The sequence below is a fragment of the Rhinichthys klamathensis genome, unplaced genomic scaffold (genome assembly GCF_029890125.1).
Source record: "Rhinichthys klamathensis goyatoka isolate OS25496 unplaced genomic scaffold, OSU_Roscu_1.1 h1tg000246l_1, whole genome shotgun sequence".
Taxonomy (NCBI): Eukaryota; Metazoa; Chordata; class Actinopteri; order Cypriniformes; family Leuciscidae; genus Rhinichthys; species Rhinichthys klamathensis.
The window spans coordinates 793019-811863 of record NW_026606768.1 but is presented as its reverse complement, the minus strand read 5'-3'; the positions used below and the strand labels follow the sequence as shown (position 1 = coordinate 811863).

The 18845-nt window shown below is 36.7% G+C and overlaps 1 protein-coding gene across 11 annotated transcripts in view; it reads left to right on the top strand.

The window, feature by feature from the left end:
- The window catches only part of slc4a7 (solute carrier family 4 member 7), a 52074-nt gene that overhangs the window by 7702 nt on the left and 25527 nt on the right, over positions 1–18845 (top strand). For 2 of the 11 annotated variants that reach the window (XM_056266279.1, XM_056266280.1), the window contains exons 1-6: positions 86–449; positions 10662–10743; positions 14383–14526; positions 14665–14803; positions 15920–16080; positions 16165–16353. In XM_056266279.1, coding sequence (XP_056122254.1) covers positions 387–449; positions 10662–10743; positions 14383–14526; positions 14665–14803; positions 15920–16080; positions 16165–16353 — 778 coding nt within the window. In that variant the 5' untranslated portion in view covers positions 86–386. Of the gene's footprint in view, positions 1–85; positions 450–10661; positions 10744–14382; positions 14527–14664; positions 14804–15919; positions 16081–16164; positions 16354–18845 lie in introns of those variants that run through there. The other 9 variants (XM_056266286.1, XM_056266284.1, XM_056266277.1 and 6 more) reach the window with 8 other exon arrangements.

The window sequence follows — 18845 nt, the reverse complement described above, 5'->3', positions numbered from 1 at the left end:
CCATCCGACGTCAGCATAAGAACTGTGCACTGGCAGAGTCTTGCAGGATTCTCCCTCACTTCTGCTTGACAGAGTGACAGATCTTGGTAGAAGCAGACTGCCATTTTTTAGGAAGTGCGTGGAGACTTTCTCTTCCACAGATCCTGATTGTAGCTTGCCATTCCTTTTTGCTTTTAAGTAGCCTAAATATTTTAATGCTTCAGGTTGATCTTTTGATCTTTGGTTTTAACATCTTTATTTAGGGGACCATATTTATGAGCTATATCAATTATGATCAGTATCTCCGGACCTGAGCGTTTGCATAATTGAAGTTTTGTGGTCTTAAGTGCAGTTTGATTTTCTCCAAGTGACGAAGTTTTAAAGTTCCTCCCCAGGGTCTGTGAAAAATGCAGGACTTCTGGGGAGATGTTGTGAATTTGAGGACCACCAGAGGATCTACGATATTCTCGGTATGTTTTTCTTTGACTCACTGTTGTGTATCTGACCTAATGCAGTTTTTTTTTTTTTTTTGAGCTTGGCATATGACTCAGATTCTGCGTAGCTCATCAAATAGGCTATGCTTTGGCTTGGTGCTTGCTCTGTGGGTTATGTTTCAAAATATTGCCTTAAGAACACAGTTGTGTGTTTAGTAGAGCTGCACGATTAATTGTTAAAAGATCGCAATCTCATTCCTAAATGACAATTCGCCTGTCTATTAAACATTTGACAAAATCACACCAGAACATTCAAATCTGCGTCGGCGCCCCAGAGACAGCAGTTGTCGTTGATAAGTATGAAACCGCTTCACAAACAGTCTTCGCCCACAGTATCGCTGTTTCTGTGTTACAAATAAACTTTTATCTCAGTTTTGTGACACTTTCTAATTCAGATACAAACACTGATGTCTTCAAAAGCAATCAAAGTAGAGAATTTAATCATTCATTCGGGAGATTTGGTCAAAACAATTCTGATTCATCAAGTAATGAAAACAAGTGAAGTCTTTATGAGTGAGGCATTGAATCATTCATTCAAACCGATATTTTAAAACAATTCATTCAGATTCATTAAACAGTTTGAATATACAGCAGCAATTAACATTTTGTCAGAACCTATAGTAAATTACATGTTATTTTGTTTAGTTGCCTGTTCAGAATCGTGGGAGGATCGTGATCTCTATTTGAAAAAAATAAAAAAAATAAAATTGTGATTCTCAATTTATCCAAAATCGTGTTTAGTTTGACATTTAATTTACATGAGATTGAAATTTGGTGGCATTCTGATGAATAAGGGCAAAGCGTGTCAATGGTCTTAAGACACCTTGCCTGTCACGTGTTGTTACGGTAAAGTCCACATTGTACCCTTTGCTGCGTTTTGCCCTTTGGGATGATATTTGATGCCATGGCACTCAGGAATGCTTGGACAGTGGCCCGTGCTGAGACAGAGCCAACTTGGTTTTTTTTTTATACACGGGACTGTACTAGAATGTACAGGAAGAAAACATATTTATCTCACATCTCACACCATAATATAGTCTAGCAAACTTTGATAGACTTTGATTCCAGTAGTATCAATGTGTATCCCCATGAATGTGTCAGAAATGTGTTTTGTGTGTGTATAAACCACGTTCTACAGGCTAAAATCTATAAATACTGCGCATTTGTACCAATCCAATGTCACAGTTTTGGGGTCTAAACGCTCTATCACTTGCCAAATGTATACAACAAACAATGCTAATATAATTTTGTCCCCGCTATAATTTAAATAAATTTACAAGTCACATCAGGCATCAATAATTATAAATGTAGAGGTGAGATGATTGTTTAGACTACTTTTAAAAACGTGCATAGAAAATAATATAGCATTTAAGGCGAGACACGGCAGGCAAAAACATAGTTTTTTTTCTTCTTCAATTTTGGGATATTTGTCTTCAATGACAGTCTTCTTTCAGACTTGTGGTGAAATAAATTCCGAAATACACATTTAGGTCTTTATTTTACTACACTTTGTCTGTTTGCATCTGTAGATTTCTCATAAATTAATCAAAAGTTTGCATTCTAAATCATCCCGCTGCTCCATGATCTTTGTCTGTACCCTGTCATCACATACACCGTTCTAATGCCTAATTTGCATATTTAAACATTAAATTACAGAAACCTTGTAATAATTTTTTTTCTCATCTTAATGTAGGTAATCAACTGGGAAAGTTTCATGGTGATATCTGCTAGTTAAAAAAATTACACTATTCACCTGTAGTGTCTCGCCTTAAAAAAACAAACAAACAAACACTGAATATCCATTTTTTTAGGTGTACATTAGGGATGTGACGGTGAGGATATTTTCCCACCGGTTAATCGACGTGTGACAACACCGGTAATACTGCTATCACTGGTTTTTAAATCACTAATTTAAAGGCAAACGTAAAATGCGCACGTCCGCACAGGCATTCATAATGGTGCGGAGCAGCACTGTTTTGTTGTTGTGTTTTTCATTAAAGGGATACTCCACTTTTTTTGGAAATAGGCTCAATTTACAACTCCCCCAGAGTTAAACTGTTGAGTTTTACCGTTTTTGAATCCATTCAGCCGATCTCCGGTTCTGGCGGTACCACTTTTAGCATAGCTTAGCATACATCATGGAAGTGGACAAGACCATTAGCATTTCTCATTAAAAAATGACCAAAGTGTTTCGATATTTTTCCTATTTAAAACTTGACTCTTCTGTAGTTACATCGTGCACTAAGACCGACGGAAAATGTAAAGTTGCGATTTTCTAGGCTGATATGGCTAGGACCTATACTCTCATTCCTGCGTAATAATCAAGAAACTTTACTGCCGTACCATGAGAGCAGCAGGCGTAATGATATGACGCAGCGCCTGAAAATAGTTCCGTTGTGTTGACGGAAGGTGGCCTATTTTCAGGCGCTGCGTCATATCATTACGCCTGCTGCACTCATGGTACGGCAGTGAAGTTTCTTGATTATTACGCAGGAATGAGAGTATAGTTCCTAGCCATATCAGCCTAGAAAATCGCAACTTTACATTTTCCGTCGGTCTTAGTGCACGATGTAACTACAGAAGAGTCAAGTTTTAAATAGGAAAAATATCGAAACACTTTGGTCATTTTTTAATGAGAAATGCTAATGGTCTTGTCCACTTCAATGATGTATGCTAAGCTATGCTAAAAGTGGTACCGTCAGAACCGGAGATCGGCTGAATGGATTCAAAAACGGTAAAACTCAACAGTTTAACTCTGGGTGAGTTGTAAAATGAGCCTATTTCCAAAAAAAGTGGAGTATCCCTTTAAGAATAATAGGCTAATGAACTCACCATTCAAGCAATCCGCCCCGAAGTGGCGCTAATTTGAAAGTGAAACTAAAATGTGCACGGCCGCACGTGTTCACGATTTATTAAGCAGACACGTTCAGTTTAATAGTGTCTGTTGTCTAACTGAACTAAATGATTTTATATTTAAAAAAAAATAATCAAATAAGTCACATCGACAGTGGGTAGCGGTGCCGCGGTGGTCAAGTGATGTAACCGGTGTTGCTTCTGAACACCGGTAACACCTACTATCGTAGCAAGCCTTGTACATTATTGAAAATCTAACCCTAACCATAAGCCTTTTCTGAGAACTGTTCTGCTGATAGGTATTTATTTTAAGGTAACCTCATTGATGATTCAGGACATGTGGCAGCCCTGGCACTATTGTATCAAACTATTGGCTTTCTCACAATTGTGATGGCCAACGCATTATGCAATTGTCGGTTGGTTATGGCAGAATTTATTTTTACGTTGTGCTCTTTTGAACGAGCTCAGAAAAATATGCCCTGAAATAGTTTCGTGGTAAGAATAGCTGTGAATGTGATCTGACCATAGTTACATCATCCTTGTCATGCAGCTGCCCAGAGGACGTAGTTACGTCTATTGTTTATTTTTAAGTTCTAATATGCAGGTTGATTCATTTATTCTTAAATTTTAGTTTAGATATGTTTAATGTATTATATATATATATATATATATATGTATGTATGTATGTATGTATGTGTGTGTGTGTGTGTGTGTTAAATATATATATATATATATATATATTTTAACACACACACACACACACACACACACACACACACACACACACACACACACACACACACACACACACACACACACACACACACACACACACATACATATATATATATATATATATATATATATATATATATATATTTATATATATTTAAGTGATGTCACAGGAAAGGAAGAGGTTATTTTGTTTTCTCACAGACCTATGCAGCGTTCTGTCTGGAGAATTGGCAAGTGCAGCAGCAATGGCTGGGAATTGTGGGAATTGGGGTATTATCTAGGGAATTGAAACAAATATGCAGTAGAGGGACTCATGCACAGTCCTGAGAATACCCTGGGTCGCATCTGGAAAAATGTCACATAATCACCATCTCCAATACACCAGCTCCTTCTACAGCGACCACCAAAATGTTCTCATAGACATGCGGGGATCTCTTGGGAAATTCTGGACAATGTCTAGTGCGCACTCGTGTGTCCCCCAAGCATACTTTAGGATCCTTTCTAGGCTGCAAGTGGAACATTTTTCTCATTTCATGATAATCGTTGTGCCTGTAAATTGCGGCTTTTTCCTGATAATAGAGCAAATAGAGTTAACTTGGTTTGGGACTTATTTAAGCTCATTGTCTTTGTATAAAAGTGAGTGGGCAGCATGTAACAATTCTAGCCACTCGTTTACATGGTCACGAAATGTGACTCAACCTTTTAAACCGATGTGGTTGGAAAATATTGTGCAGTAGACGTATTATAGACTGGAAGTGGACATGTGCAGCATGCATTTAAAGAAGTTTAGTCTAAGCCTGGACTTAGACAAAATGATACTTAGTTGAAGCGTCCTGTGTCTTAGTCCCTCATGATGGAGCACCGATAAGCAAGGGTGGAGAAACCATTATCATTTTTGGGGACATACCCCTTATCACTTTTTAGGAGACAATAATTATTTTTCAAAGACTAATGCCTTAATGTGTCCCCACCACTTTTCAGATCTTCCCTGCTTCCCTGCACAAAAGACAGGTGCCAACTGACAGCAGCTGTTAGATGATATGATCTTAAAGCATGTCTTATTTTAGAGACGTGTTATTATGGCCACAGGTTAAACATTTTTTTTTTTAACTTTCTGATGAAATTGTTAGTGGTGACTGATAACAATACATCATATTTTTATATTTGTGTTCAATTACTGATGAGCAGAACCATTTTTGATACAATAAGAACATGATCATTAGACTGCAGCATCAAAATCAAATGCATTATAAATAATTGAATATCATCATTATTAGGGCCCAAGCCCAAAGGGCGAAGGCCCTATTGTTTTCCTTAGGATTATTTATTATTATTATTATTATTATTATTATTATTATTTTTCTGCTACCTTTTGGACACTTTTGGAGGCCTTAACATGCTCAAAAACTCCTGAAACTTTGCACACATGTCAGAACCCGCGGCCATCAGGGCCGGGCTGAAGATGGTACCCGGGCGTGGCAGGGGGGCTCGACAGCGCCCCCTGGAACGGGGTCCGAAAACATGGTCCATAAATCAAACACGCTTGCATGTAATAATATGAAACTCGGTACACATGTAGATCTCCTCGTTTCATATATACTTCACACTCTTACTTTTTACCCCAGCCCAACAGGAAGTCGGCTATTTAGGGTTGTTGGTAAAACACACGCAATGGAATGTGAAATACTCCTCCTAGAGAATTCAAACAAACGGCACGAAACTCGGTCAGCATGAAGTCAAGACATTGAGGATGAAAGTTTGCGAGGGGATTTTTGATATCTCGAACGGTTTGGCCGTGGCGAGGAAACGAATTTATGGCGAGAAACAACAAACAAGAAGTGCGTTATAACTTCTGCATACATTAACTGATCTTGATGAAACTTCAGCAGTGTGATCGCTGTAAGAGGCCGATCACATGGATGTGACTATTGTGAGTCAAAGTTATAGCGCCACCAACTGGCAGCAGGAAGTGTGTCACTTTCTAAATGCTTTTGACAAAAGTGGGGGGGTTAGTTTTATCTACAGTAACAAAACTCGATATGTATATTGTACTCTTCGAGCCGGACAACTTTCTAATTTACCGTAATTAGCTACGACCAACAGGAAGTCAGATATTTTGGTTTGAATGTGGATTTCAGATTCTGAGTTTTTAGCTACTCCTCCTAAGTAGTTTATTTTATTCATGCCAAACTTTTTCAACATGATGAAAATACATTGAAGATGCTAAATTGTGAACAGATATTGAATATCTCAAACGGTTTTGCTATGGTTGAGGGATTCAAGTAATGTCAAAAAAAGAATCAGGGCATGTCTCATATCTTTCTAAAATGTAATTATACACCATTTATTTTTATATAAAATTATACAAATATTAGAACTAAACCCATTTTATTCCTTTTTTTCAATTTAAGAATTATTTTTAAGTTTAAAAACAGCCAGAATGGTTGTTTAGTCAAAAATAATAATAATCCAAATCATATATAGTGCTATACTGCCCTCTTGTGTTCAAAATCAGGTAGGCCTATTGAATTTATAAATATTTATATATTAGGGATGTTACTATGGGAATATTTTCCCACCGGTTAATCAACGTGTGATTGTGTAAACCAATTGTGTAAACCTCCCGCTGGGGGGTTTAAAAACACTAACTTGAAAGCGAAAGTATAATATGGACGTCCGCACAGACATTGAAATGGTGGCGCTCGAATGAATTCCTATGGAAGTAGAAATTAACTAAACGTTCGCTCTGTTCTGCTCGCTCGTCGCCATGGACGCGCACCATTATGAATGCCAGTGCAGCCGCATACTTTTTAGTGTCACTAAAATTAGTGCAATTTCGGGGGCCGATTGCTTGAATTGTGAGTTCAATAGTCTATTATTTTTCACGGAAAACACAACAATAAAAGAGTACAATGACAGATTCGCTTAAATAGGCGTTTTTACATAAAATAGCCTATTCCATCATCATCTTTTCAGTCAGCTCTTCACTCTCGTGATTAATGAAATTTGACTCCTGTTGCTGATATTTGCTGCAACTTTCGTTCAGCTCACAATTTAGTAAGCAAACACGTTTCAAATGTGTTTTTATTTTATTTTTGTGTATGTGTGTGTATATGTATGTATATATATAAATATAGCTTATGTTTCAAATATGAGTTAATTAACAATCGTTGGAAAGAATGATACTTTTAAACATAACACTAAACCGTCATTAGGTGTCGCCAGGCGACCGTCTTAATGAGCGAGTCATTGATTCATTCGTTTGAACGACTGAGTCATTCATGAATGAGATAGATGTTTATGGATTGATTGGTCATTGAATCTTTGAGTCAACCGATTCGTTCAAAATGCTGAATCATTCAGTAATGAGAACGCGTTGCTGTGAGATGCGCGATGGTTCTGCTGTGATCTTTGTTTAACTATTTTCGCTGCTGAAACAGAAAAAAAATCAATATTGCATGTAAAATGTAAGTGATTTGACTTGTGTGTGTGTGTGTGTGATTGTGTGTGTGATTGTGTCTGTTACAGTGATAAGAGTTTAACCCTTGTTAAACTTTAGGCCTTGTCTTTTTGGATATATATCTTTTTATATTAAAAAATAGTCATACAACCCATATATTTTAAATGTATTGTTTGCTTTAAATTACATTAAGATTGTATGTTTGGTAATTGAACCTGAATGAATTTTAAATGAATGTGCTATATTTCAGATCATATATTTGTTTTCCTTAAAATTTGAACTAACACTAACTTTATTCTCATCTGAATGATAGATTATTTATTTCTGTATAAAATAAAAACACATTTGATTTTTCTTTTTTAATCAATGTAGAATGTGTAACTGAAAAAATAAACAGATTAGGGCTCTGTTTGATGACAAGAAATGAAAACCAATGCGATATGATGAATGTCCAAAAGATGGCTCCCACAGACTGTTTTTAAATAGGATTGTTTGATATTTTTTGCTTTTAAACTGTGTGTGTGTGTGTGTGTGTGTGTGTGTGTAAGAGATTTTGGTTGGGTGACAGTTGTAGTTTACAGTTTGACAAGAGTTTATAGCTTGACAAAAGCACAATGTTGTGTTTTATTGCAAGTGTACACAAATATAAGTAAACACTTTGCAGTTTGAATAATGTCCTGTATGAAAAAAAGGACGGAGTATGTTTTTATGTCTACATTGTTCAATTACGCCACACACACACACACACACACACACACACACAAACACACACACACACACACACACACACACACACACACACACACACACACACACACACACACACACACAAACACTATTTTTCTAATCAGATCAGGCAAGTAATATTCTGTCTTGTCTCTTAAAAAAACAATATATATATATTTATGTATATATATATATATATATATATATATATATATATATATATATATATATATATGTGTGTGTGTGTGTGTGTGTGTTTGTGTGTGTATATATATAAATATAGCTGCGAGCAGCGATGAAAGGGCCAAAGCCGGCGGCACCGCCACCCCGGTTATAGCGCCACCAACTGGCAGCAGGAAGTCTGTCACTTTCAAAAAGCTTTGAAATCACCTGATTGCTTCAAACTTCACTACTATGATGTAAACACACGGCAGATGTAGACCTGGATGTAGACCTGACCTTTCAGAAGGTTGCTCTCGCATACTTTGTGGTTGATATGTGCCCTCAATGCACACTTTTGCAGAGCCCACACTGATACAAGCTCTACAGCACACTTCTTTTCGACAGTCAAAGCAGGGTTACGTTTTTGCACGTCGTGCACAATAACCCTAAAGGCACCAGGGTGGCGGTGCCACCGGCTTTATATATATATATATATATATATATATATATATATATATATAAATATAGCTGCGAGCAGCGATGAAGGGCCAAAGCCGGTGGTACCGCCACCCCGGTGCCTTTAGGTAACTAAAGGCACCGGGGTTGCGGTGCCACCGGCTTGGGCCCGTAATCGCTGCTCGCAGCTATATTTATAGTATTATTATTATTTATGCAATTTATGAAATGTGTGTGTTTTTTTATATATATATACGAATATTTAATGTATTTGGCTACAATTTATGTCGTTAGTTAAATAATGTGGGATGAGTTACAGTACATGACAAAGTTTAATATTTTAGGTTAAGAGTTTTTTCCTTAGTATGAGCAATAGTAATTGTGATAGTTGCCTTAGCCACTAATTAGCTTAATATTTCTGTGGACATGTCGTGTGTATTTCAGTTTTTAGTTACTCTTTTTGGCTGAGTTAGCACAGCAGTGCTGTCCACATGCTTTGGTTGATGTGACGCAAAATGAACTAGTTGTTTATTTTGTGACCTATTTCCTTCAGTTTTGTGCCAAGGAGAGCATTGTCAAAAATAATAGTCTTAAGCCCAATTACGTTATAAACTCAACTATTACACAATTCTCAATTACACAGATTAGGGGTGTAACGGTACACAAAAATCACGGTTCGGTACGTACCTCGGTTTTAAAGTCACGGTTCGGTACGTTTTCGATACAGCAAAAAGTAAGAAATGCCAGAGAAATTTCCTATTTGTTAAAAGAAAAAACATTTTTTAAATAAGTTGAGTTTTCCTACATCTTGAAACTTTCAGGTTTATAAATGGGTGTCATCTTTGAAGGATGAACAAATAATGTTTTGGTCATCACATTAAAAATAACATTTAAATATATGAAGAGTTCAGATGCAAAAGCCATTTGAAATTTTCTTTATTTTTATCAAGCTTGTATATTTAAGTTCAGTAATTTCACTTAAATGGCAATGAAGATTACCTATTAATTGTCATTTGAGTGAAATTACTGAACTTAAATATACAAGCTTCATAAAAATGATCATTCTAGAAGAAAATTTCAAATGGCACTTAGAGGCTTTTGCATCTGAACTCTTCATATATTTATTTATATAATATTTGAGTTTTGAAGTGCTGGAAAAAGATGTGTGAAGTACTTGAAAGCATTTCACTATTCCAGCCAAACTGGTTACAGTTATGGTGAATGTTGCTGGTCTGTGGACGTAAAGTATTACTAACTTAGTTCATTCACGGCACAATATTTCTCCTGGTGTCCACGTCAGCGCTGTTTGATCTAATAGAGATCTACGGTTAATAACGGAGAAATGTGAATGCTTCTCACTAGATCTCGCAGCGATGTTATTACTTAAGTGGCGAATTCAAATGTTTTCTTTACTGGATCTTAGCGCTGTGTAGTGACAGTGTCGCTTGATCGAGATTGGCTCGCGCTGCACAGATGTTGCTGGTCCGAACTCCGAACTGATAAACGATCCGTGAAGCACATGAGTAGCGCAGTTTCGTTCCGCTTTCTTTACGCTTGCCATTTGATGTTGCGCAACGTTGTGGTGGTCGCGCCAGCGCGAATTTTGTCGGTAGGAAAAATGGTCCAATGAATCGTTCGGTTTGTATGCGTACCGAAAGCCTTGAACCGAAACGGTTCAATACGAATACATGTACCGTTACACCCCTAACACAGATGAAGGCAGGAGTAACTGGAATGGATTGTTTGCGGACTCTGTTGTGACACACATTCATCCGCCTTTATCTCTCTCTATTCAGGGCAATGACGAGGAAGCTGTTGTTGATCAGGGAAAAACCAGCTCTACCATCCACACAAACTTTGAAAAAGAGGAGCTTGAAAGTAAGTCACTCCCTCCTTTCACATAAACCCCTCCTTTATTTTACTCCTCAAAATCATATGCTTTGTTTATCCTCAAGCATACCATCTGGTCTTTTGGCACATGGAGGTCTACAGTGAATAATATCTGCGGTTCTTTCACATTTGTTACTTTTGGGAGTGTTTTAAAGCACAATGATTAAAACCATCAACCCCCCTTAACCTCATTTCACTCTTTGACTGAGTTCAATGAGCTTTTTGACCTTAAACGAGTCTTAAACCGCCCCCTTCCCCTCTGAAGGCGTTCTCATGGGCTAAACGGCATGTTTCCAGGTGATCTGATCCTGCTATCAGCCTTCTGCATGTGTTCTGGAAGCTTGTACATGTTGGAAAGGAGGCACTAGTTGTTTGGTAACAGCGCTTTGTCAGATGAGTAAGGCAAGGAATGTCTAGAACTCTCAGGAACGCAGTCTTAAAGTGACTCGTACAAAGTGTGAGGGAACATATGACCTACATCTGGCTCTTACAATTATGGCATTCATAGTCTGGGAATTGATTCCCTTACTTTGGCGTCAGTGAATGAAACAAAACTAAGTAGTGGCGGACCGATATGTACTGATATACATAATAATCCAATTCAAGATTGAAATACACAATTTGTAAAAAAAAAATACTGATTATATTGCCTACATAAACAGACAACAATTTAATGTTGTTGACAAATGTTTTCTTTGTTAAAAATAATCATTAAATTGGATTATTTGTGTGTTTAGGTATTAAATTAAATGTTAGGTATTATTTATGTATTTCTATATTTATTTACAAGTTTTTTCATGTTTTTGAAAGAAGTCTCTTATGGTCACCAAAGCTGCATTTCTTTGACTAAAATACAGTAAAAACAGTAATATTTTGAAATATTAATTTTAAATAAATCGTTTCTATTTTAATACATTTTAAAATATAATTTATTCCTTTTAAAGTAGCATGTATGGGCTGCGCTGGCCTCCCGCTCACTTTAATAGTATTACAATGGATTAGACAACAGCTCAAGATCTAATTAATTAAACGGGGCCTGCTCGGGTCATGCATTTGTGCCCTCCAGTATTAACTGCACTCTCTATTTCTTATGTAAAACACCATCTTGCACTGAACATTCCTGTTTGTTCTCTTTCACTTTCTTTTTGAAAGCCTATGTAGTTTTTAAGGGAAGTAACAGGAAATCCTTTGCATATTATTCAGTATAATGATTTTAAAAAGCATGCTTCTTGCATTTCTTATGTAGCTGATTCAAGTTCTTTAGCACAATGTTTAATCTGGTCTTTTCCATACAGTGAAAGTAAATGGTGACCATTTTCATACCAATATTTTCAAGATTTCTATGATTCTCTACACAAAGCTATTATGCCGACAGACTCTTTAAAAAAAAAAAAAAAAAAAAAAAAAAAACATTTTTTAAACCTCAGGATTCTTTTGTTATCTTTGTTCATGCCGTTCTGACAGACACATGTAATGATATAATCGTAACCGACGTGGTCAATGAGTCATGTCATTTTTGTGCCAATTTGATCTCTTCAGCTTCATGCTCTTTGATATCTTTATCATTTTCTGTGTTTTCCCTGCCGACTGAGTGCATTGGCTGATTATTGTAATTAGTAAGGACCAGGATGTGTTTTCACAAGCATGCAGCTCTGCACAGGGCTGTTGTTTTGTAGCTGGTGTTTAGGGGAGTGTCGAGATAATGTGGGAGGAAGGTTAGTGTTGGTCGTCCCACCTCCACTCCCCTTTCCATATTGCTTGCCGTTGAATGTGTTGCTTTGTATCCACACCGTTATTTTCTTCTAAATCTAAATAGGGCACTGTTTTGCATGTAATCTGACTAAAACCATCTAATTGCCATTAGAGGCTTAATTTAGATTTAATAATGTGCTTTGGAGACCTTTGACCCCAGTGTTTATGGGAGTCAACAGTGACTCTGTTTACTTCAAGTTGGGGAATACATGCTTTAAAGGATTGATACACATGAGATAAGGGATTTATCTCTATGTGTCTGAAAAAATTTGCAAGAATGTTTTCATGAGCTGTTGTGGCTGACAAAGTGTGTACTCGAGTCTCAGCCTCCCATGCATTCTCCGCATAGACAAGCGTGTGAAACTGGTGTAGACACAGCAGGCGTTTGCTCAGACCACACATGTGTTCACACACTACTCACCCTGACACTATGAGCGCTCCCTGCACACAACCAGGCTGAATGAAGTTAGGTTCAAATTGCTTGTTTTTTTCCCTTTTCTTTTTGACATCATTCTTGTGACGCATGCCGCTTCTGCTTCCCAGAGATTTGCCTTCAACACAAAAACTTTAAGCATGGGTGGCAGACTTAACTTTTAAGCTTTCCTTAAAGCACGCCAGAGACCGTTAAGATGTTATCTATGTCTTTTTTAAAAGCACATCGGGTTTCTTGCAGTTTGTTCACAGTGTCATATTGAGTTTAGGAGGGTTGCTCCACAGAAGTTTGGGATATGTGTACTGGAACATAGGAGCACTTGTCTCGTTTTTACTCAAGGGGTTTGGTTTTAAAAATACCAGCCTCCATGATGCTAGAGATTTCTTGGTGGATATACAGGTACCATATTGGTTATCCACCGATTTAAGAGTTTTTTTTTCTTTCTCTGTATTGAATGATATGGGATATTTAATTGTGCATGTTTATTCCCCCCATTTTTACATTTAGATTACTTTGGGCATAACGAACCCTTAACCAAACCCTAACCGTAACTCTATAGTAAATGCATGTAATTAATTAATATTACTCAGTACTTAGTAGTAGTAAGTAGGGATGGGCATTTTTCAAAAATATTGCATTCGAATATTCGGGCTCATAAAAATCGAATATTCCAATATTCGTTTATTTAAATGAAGTTTAATGAAAAAGACGTTATTTTTTAAGTTTTTTTTTTTTTTTTAAGTTTTTGTCACCATTTCTGTACGGCCAGCAAAGCAACGTAGTAAAATTCGAATAGTATTTTATTTTTCGAATAATAATTACAGATCGAATATTCGAAAATTTGAATATTCGTGCACATCCCTAGTAGTAAGTACAATGTAACTACGTCACCTTAAAATAATATGTAACCAAAGTTTTTGTTTTGAGAACATTTATAATTTAATAACACTTTTAAATGTAATATTTAACAAATCTCAAAATTAATATCCAGTTTTCATACTGTATATTAGAATATTGTGATGCTTAAGTTTGCTTGTAGCATTTAAAATTCTATATTGAAGTTGTAGGGTTTTATTTTAAATTTTTCTTTTTTAGACAACTTGCTTTGTCTGTACACACACCAGTAAGTGCTAATATAAACCTGTGCTTATTAGTGGATGGAGTTTATTAGTGGATGGAGTCCATGTGTTTTGGGTAGATCTTGTGCATCATTGTGCATTTGTTTGCAGTTTGTTGGGAACATTTTTGTTTTTGCGCATTGAAATGTGGCTCAGGAAGTGCTTACTTATGAGATAGGCAATTCAGACAATGAATAATTCAGCTTGTGTGTCTGGAACATTGTTTGTATGTTGTGTCTTCCTTTTCTTGTCCTTTAAGGACTTTAAAAGGGACTCCTCTCACATGCAGTACAGGATAGGTGGATAAAGTCTTTCTCTTTATAGGTCACAGGGCAGTTTATGTGGGTGTACATGTACCTTTAGGAAGACAAAGCAGACGTAGACATCGCCATCGTGGTCACAAGCACCATCGGAAAAGGAAGGATAGAGGGTCTGAGAGAGAGGATGGGAGAGAATCACCAGCGTACGGTAAGAATAACAGTCTAGAATGTCTCAATGCAGCTAATTTTAATGAATGAATGGTAATAATTTCCTGTTTATTCCTGTGTATTTTGTCTAAGTATCTTCTGACTCATTGGCATTGGTCTCTCTCACTCATGGCTGTAGACACTCCCTCACAGAGGGTCCAGTTTATCCTCGGCACTGAGGATGATGATGAGGAGCACATTCCTCATGACCTCTTCACTGAGCTCGACGAGCTGTCCTTCCGGGACGGAAATATTTACGAGTGGAAAGAGACAGCCAGGTGAGGACACAAAATGAAGCCTGAGAGTGCATGTGTGTATTGGGTGTTCTTGTGTGTACTGGTTTATTGTAAACTACTATACTATATAGATATATATATTGGCCAAAACTATTAATTAGCTGATAATTATAGTGATTTAACACTGACTAAATTAAATAAATATATAAAGTTATTAAATGCATCATGTAATGTTGCAATAAATAAGTGCAATGAAATGTAAGCATAAATAAAAAAGGCATGACATACACTACACAATACATATACACTAATACACAAATAGACTAATTTATTGATTGAAACATTTCATTATGCATTGTTGTTTTGTGATTTATTTGATTTGTTTTATATTGTGTGCTTCATTTTGTTTCAATGTGTATTTTATTTCGTAATGCATTAGGTTTTTAATTTTAAGGTGTATTTCTGGTGGTTTCATCATGTTACATAAAAAATAATGTATTTCATGCCTTATTTATTTGTTCCTACATTTTATTGTACTTTTTATTTGTTTATTGCAACATGTAATTTCATTATATATTTATTTAATTTAGTATAATATATAATATTTAACTAAATAAAGGGCCATTTTGAAATTATTTGCATTGGCTGATTAACAGAACAAAAGTGTACCAGTTCCAAAATGTTGTCAATGGATAGTGTGCTTTTCTTTTTTTTAGCAAATTTGGTATGAATATGATATAAAACGCATGTAAAAATGTTAATGCCCTACTATTATATTACCCAGTGCCCACTCTGTTCTCTAGACATGGACTTCAGCTTTGATCTTGAAAACATAATGGTATCATTGGCCCCAAAAAGTATTTGGACACGGTTTAAAATGTCTGAAAGTCATTGCATTTAATAACAAAATATCAAACCAAGTGGCATATATTCTGCTAACAACATAAAGCTAGACCTTTTATCAGAACACTTTTCGTTGTCATTTTCACAAAGACTTTAGAAGGACTTAAAAAGATAGTTTTGTATGATGTAATTTCCTCAAGTTCACCACAGATGTAGCTCATCACATAAACTATGGACAATCTGAACATTTGTCCACCAGAATGTGTCAGAAATACTTGTCTTAATACATGGTCAACAACAAATCCTATTTTGCAGGTGGTTGAAGTTTGAGGAGGACGTAGAGGATGGAGGAGATCGCTGGAGTAAGCCTTATGTCGCCACACTTTCCCTGCACAGCCTGTTTGAGTTACGGAGCTGCATTCTCAATGGCACTGTCATGCTGGACATGAGAGCAAGCACCATTGAGGAGATAGCAGGTAACATTTGGCTGTTAGATAAACCCTTATGTCTCAGCATGAACACAATGAACGTCTACAAAATGAAGGTCTCTCTGCTCTCAGACATGGTATTGGACAACATGGTGGCGTCCGAGCAGCTGGATGAGAGTTTGAGGGAGAAGGTGCGGGAAGCCATGATGAAGAGACATCACCACCAGAATGAGAAGAAGCTCAGCAATCGCATCCCGCTCGTACGCTCCTTCGCCGACATAGGCAAGAAACATTCAGACCCGCACTTGCTTGAGAGGAATGGTGAGACCTTTTGCTGTGCTTGACTTTCTTTCTAATATTTATTAGATTCTCTTAAATCCACTACTTATTGATCCTTTGTTCCCACTCAAAAACAACAAATGAAGGAAAGTAGGGGTGCATAGGGTCCTTGTGCCTGTGGCCAGCTGTTGTTAAAGACGTCCGGCAGGGAGTGTATGTGACTAGATGTTCGGTTTCTTCTGTGCTAAAAGCATTGGACTTGAATGTGAAGTGCATGGTGCATTTCATTGACTGATTTCAGGCCATCACTGTGTGCTGTGTTGGTTGCATTTCCTGTCTTTACTCACACTAAAAACATTATCGATGAAGAGCTCAAGTGATGGTGTTGTCGTGGTCAAGGCCTGTTCCACAAGAAATGCTTGAACCAGCCATGTGACAGAACAGCGGAGTTATACAGAAAATAATTATGGGTTACTGCGGTACATTATGTTTTATAAATATTAATTTATATCGTCTTGATGTCTAATTTTCATGAATAGTGACATCATACGGTATTATTAATAAGTTTGGGGTCGGTAGGATTTTTTAAAATATATTTTAAAAATAAGAATTATCATGCTCCACCAAGGCTGCATTTCTTTCAATAAACAATATAGTAAAAACGGTAATATTACGAAATATTGTTTAATGTTTTTCAGGATACTTGAATGAATATAAAGTTCAAAAGAACAGCATTTATTTGAAGTGGAACTTTGCTTTTACTTTTTAACTATTTCAATTAAAATATTCATTTCTTAATAATTTTTTTTTAAATGTTACTGACCCCAAACTTTTGAACAGTAGCTTACATACAAATGGTGATTTAATATACATTGAGCAGAACTCAAACACCAAAATCTATTTTTAAACTGCTTGTATCATTTGGATTCAGTCATTCAGACAGACTTACTGAACAGAAAGTGCTGCATGTTTGTTTTACTGCATATTTGGAACTAGCTTCAAACCCAGCTCCCAATTTTTTTTTTAAAGGTCCCCTGACATGAAATTTTCACTTTCTGAGGTTTTTTAACATTAATATGAGTTCCCCTAGCCTGTATATGGTCCCCCAGTGGCTAGAAATTTCAATCGGTGTAAACCGAGCTTTGGCTATCTTTCTCTGCCTTTGAGAAAATGAAAGCTCAGACGGGTAACCTCCCCTTTCCTCCTCTTTCTCTGCTTTGCCCACCCAGAGATTTTGGCTCGCCCATGAGAAAATGAGCTAGTAGGAAGTACGAACGCGCGAGCGCGATTTGAGTGTTCCCTCGAGAGATATGATGGCTTGCAAACGAGCCAAGCATGGCAGTGGATCAGTGTTCGGATGTACAAATGAACACAAAAGTATTTTTTAGTTCCTTCATCCGAGCCTCTGAAGAAACAATGGGTTCATTTTATTTTCTCTGGAAATGCGCCGACACAACTTCCCAAAGTTCCCCCATTTTGTATGGTCCAAACATTTCACCGACGACTGTTTCCTCAACTTAGGCCAATACAGAGCTGGCCTCGATGAACGTCTGAAAATAAATCGATTGAGCTACCAAGCAACAATTTCTGATATGTAGCCTAATTGTTCAAGTTCAGACAGGTAATCTTTCTCTCAAAATCGTTCAATACTGTTAATGCATCAGTAAGTCAAGCCAGTGACTAAAATATCAACTTCACATCTTTTCTTTTAGTAGGATGAAAATAATCTTATTTAAATTGTGAACAAATTATACAGAAGGCGATCAAAGAACAATCTTTCCACACAGCGCAAGTTTATCTGGACAACTCGTTATGAAATCAATGACGCACGTTACACTGCACAACGAAGCTCTTACTGTATTTACATCATCGTGTTTGCATTGGTGAAAGCAGAGAGAGTGCAGAAACTGCTTTGCAATGATAAGATCTTCATGCTTGCGATCAACAGACTGTCATCTGCTCAATGCTCATCACGGCAACATTTTATGTGATGGGAATAGATCTAAATACTTTAAAAACTTTTCACGATTCGTTACTATCGATAGCTGTAATAGTAAAAACGTATAATAGCTGTAGTAAAAATATTCGAGAGAGTTTCACATGTAATACGTAGCTGTTTCATATGCAAGCATGTCAGCCAATCACAGCAGTGGCCGGTTACACTGAATCCCACAGCAGACACGCCCCTTCAAACAGAGCGTTCAAATCAGAGGCTAAAATCAGGCTAGGAAAAATGCCTTTTATTTCTAAATTATGACTATTTTTTATCTTAAAAACATACTAACATTATAAGGGCAACCCAGGAAACATTATAAAATAATAAAATAACCCCGTGTCAGGGGACCCTTAAGAAAATAATATTTGGCTCTTTTTTGCTTCTTAACTTGTTGAGCAAAAGATTGTATTGATTAAATATATTTACCGAGCGTTTTCCAAAAAAATTCTGCTTAGTTGAGAGTGTTGCATTACAAAAATAGGCTCTGTTCTGAAATGCTACTTGAGTGCTGCTTCTGTGAAACAGGCCTAGCTCTGAT